This window comes from Eimeria acervulina, genomic scaffold, assembly GCF_000499425.1.
Source record: "Eimeria acervulina Houghton genomic scaffold, Eah_scaff2105, whole genome shotgun sequence".
In the NCBI taxonomy this organism is placed as follows: domain Eukaryota; phylum Apicomplexa; class Conoidasida; order Eucoccidiorida; family Eimeriidae; genus Eimeria; species Eimeria acervulina.
The window spans coordinates 1-3160 of record NW_013548654.1 but is presented as its reverse complement, the minus strand read 5'-3'; the positions used below and the strand labels follow the sequence as shown (position 1 = coordinate 3160).

Genomic DNA, 3160 nt, shown 5'->3' with positions numbered 1-3160 from the left:
TAATACAAATTAATTAGTTAATACATATATTTATTTATTTATATATTTGCATATATTTATTTATTTATGTATTTAATTTTCTTAACTTCTATATTTACACGTACATATATATATGTATATTTTTGTTTATATATTTATATATGCATTTACATATATATTTATATATTTATATATTTATATTTATATATATATATATATATATTTATTTATTTGTTTGTTTAGGCTTACTGCAATTCGCGCTGCAGTGAACGCCAGCAGTTTGACGCCCCCTCCGCTGCAGCTGCCGGTGTTGCTGCTGCCCCTTCCTTTCTTACCTTTTCCTCTCTTAAGGCTGCTGCATGCATTTCAGTTTTATAGGGCTTCAGGCTCACCATCAGCAGCAGCAGCAGCAGCAGGAGGAGGAGGAGGAGCAGCAGCAGCAGCTGGGGATGAGGAGGCCCCACTGATCCCGGGCTCCGCACCTCTTCAGGTGTATATACACCCAAATGAGTGCAGAGGCGCAGAGAAACGAAACCTTTGCTTCCCTCTACCCCTCAAAAATATTATCCCTCAACTCCTTAGAGACTTCGAAGATATCAAAAGCGGCGCCAGGTGAAGCTAGGGTTTAGGGTTTAGGGTTTAGGGTTTAAGGTTTAGAGTTTGGGGTCTAGGGCTTTTTCTTCAGGGTTTGGTGTTCAAGGGCTAGGGGTTTTAGTGCTTAGGGCTGAGGCCACAAGGCGTTGTAGAGTCTAGGGTTTAGAGTTTAGGGTTTAGGGTTTAGAGTCTATGGTTCAGGGTTTAGGGTTTAGGGTTTAGATGCCGATTTAAAGGGGCTTTAAAGTAGCAGCAGACAGTTGGCTTGGAGCGCATGCACCGCGAGACAAACTCAGCAAACTGCGCTGCTTCTTCTAACCTGCCGCTGTTGCTGCTTCTGCTGCTGTTGCTGCTGCTTATGCTGCTTCTGCTGTGTGTGCTGCTGCTGCTGCCCGTGCTGCTGCTGCTGCTGCTGCTGCTTAGGGACTGGCAGCAGCTGCACTGCAGCCGCCTCGGCTGCATCTGGCGAGACCTGAGAGGCCCTCTGCGTTTTGCTGCGCATTCGCAAGTGGATGCCCCTCAGGTGCTGTTTAGGGTTTAGGGTTTAGGGTTTAGGGTTTAGGTCTAATAGCCAGCGACCAAGTGATTCATACTATGTTTCAATGGTTTATCTCTCGCTGGAGCATCCCTGCAACAGACGCTGCTGCTGCTGCTGCTGTTGCTGCTGTGTCTGCTGCAGGAGGTGGTGGCGCGGCTGCTGATGTCTCCAGAGTGTCTGTACAGCCCTTGGGGGACAGCCGTGTGCAGCGAAGAGCAGCAGCAGCAGCTGCAGCAGCAGCAGCAGCTGCTGCTGCCTCTCTCTATCGGCAGATGGAAGCTATTAGAGCCCCTAGACACAGCATCATGCGAGGGGGATTTAACTCAAGTTTTGCTGCCTCCCCCGCTGCTGCGGTGGTTTGCTGCTGCTTCTGCAGCAGCTACTGCAGCAGATGACGGAGCAGCAGCAGCGGGAGCTGCTGCTGCTGCTGCGGCTCGTGTTGATGCTGGTGTTGCAGACTTTCATTGCCCCTCTTGGCTGCTGCTCACCTCTCCTCTGTTGCTGCTGCTGGTGCTTGCTGCTCTGTTGCTGCCGCTGCCAGCTTTTGCATTCTGCTGCTGTGCTGCAGCTGCTGCTGCTGTGCTGCTGCTGCTCTCCTCTGCTGTAAGGGGATGTGAGGTCGAGCTGCTTCGCTCAGGGTTTGCTGGTGAGTTGGCGCAGCAGCAGCAGTAGCAGCAGCAGCACCAGCAGCACACCACCCGCAGCAGCAGTCGCAGCAGCAGCAGCAACATCACTAGCAGCGGCAACAATAGCAGCAGCAGCAGTAGCAGCAACAGCAGCAGCAGCAGCAGCAACTGTGATGAGTGTTGTCTTTGCAGATTCCGACGGCACTCTGTATATAATTGGCAGCAGCATAGACGTCTGCAATGCTGCTGTTTCCCCGCTGCGCCCTGCTGCTGCTGCTGCTGCTGCTGCTGCTGCTGCTGCGGATCTAAAGGCCAAGAGAGGAAGGCCCGTTGACTTAGACTGGCTGCCACAGCCTCTGGCAGCAGCAGCAGGCAAAGCAGCAGCAGCAGCAACAGCAGCAGTAGATGCTGCAGCAGCAGCAGCACGAAGTTTTGCTTCTTTACTCTTCGATTCCCCACGCCGCTGCTGCGCCTCAGTGGCCTCAGTTGGCTGGCAGGTGGGCCTGCTGCTGCTGCTGCTGCTGTCTGTGCTGCTGCTGCTGATGCTGCTGCCTGTACTGCTGCTGCTGCTTGTACTGCTGCTGCTGACTTTGTTGCTGCTGCTGAAACTGCGTTTTCCTTTGCAGCTTCTCCTATTACTGTAGTTGCAGCCTCATACGCAGCCGCTAGTGGTATTGCTGCTGCCTGCTTTGCTGCTGCTGTTCCTCCTGCTGCTGCTGCTATTGCTGCTGCTGCTATTGCTGCTGCTGCTGCTTCTGGTTCAGGTGTCTAGGGATAATGCGGACCCGGCAGGACGTTGCCTTGTCACGTGCGTCGTTACGCTCTCACCCAGCCAGCAGCAGCAGCAGCAACAGCAGCTGCAGCAACAGCAGCTGCAGCAACAGCAGCAGCAGCAGCAAGCAGCAGCAGCAGCGGGCAGTGCAGCACAGAGATTTGCGGCTTCAGCTGTGGCAGCTGTTCTCACGGCGGGTTTGCAGCATGAAGTGCAGCAGCAGCAGCAGCAGCAACAGCAGCAGCAGTCGGTGCTGCCTCTGCTGCTGCTGGCGGCATACGCAGCATCTCGCAGCACAGCTGCTGCATCTGCTGTTTCCGTCAGTTTTTTGCTGCACATTTTGCTGCTGCCTCAAATCATAGGGCCCCCCACACCAGTGCTGCGCCCACAACCTCTAAGTGCGTCCTTCGAGCTAGCTAGCTAGCTAGCTAGATCGCTAGCTAGCTAGCTAGCTAGATCGCTAGCTAGCTAGCTAGTTAGATCGCTAGCTAGCTAGCTAGCTAGCTAGCTAGCCACCGTTGAGCTGCATTTCACCAGACAAACGAGGGGCAGAGCGAAGCCTCGTGGACTCTCGATGGTCATTATAGCGGCTGCTGCTGTTGCTGCTGCTGCTGCTGCTGCTGCTGTTGTTGCTGCTGCAGCAGGAGCGGG

General features: G+C 53.4%; 1 protein-coding gene across 1 annotated transcript; it reads left to right on the top strand.

Moving 5' to 3' along the window:
- Positions 1-365: 365 nt before the first annotated feature.
- Positions 366-2907, top strand: EAH_00065090 (hypothetical protein, conserved; the record flags this gene model as incomplete). The annotated part of the gene is made up of 4 exons (XM_013392882.1): positions 366-469; positions 1253-1559; positions 1720-2234; positions 2502-2907. Coding segments are annotated over 4 exons (1332 nt in total), but the record flags the coding sequence as incomplete, so codon positions are not given.
- Between the last annotated feature and the right edge of the window lie 253 nt (positions 2908-3160).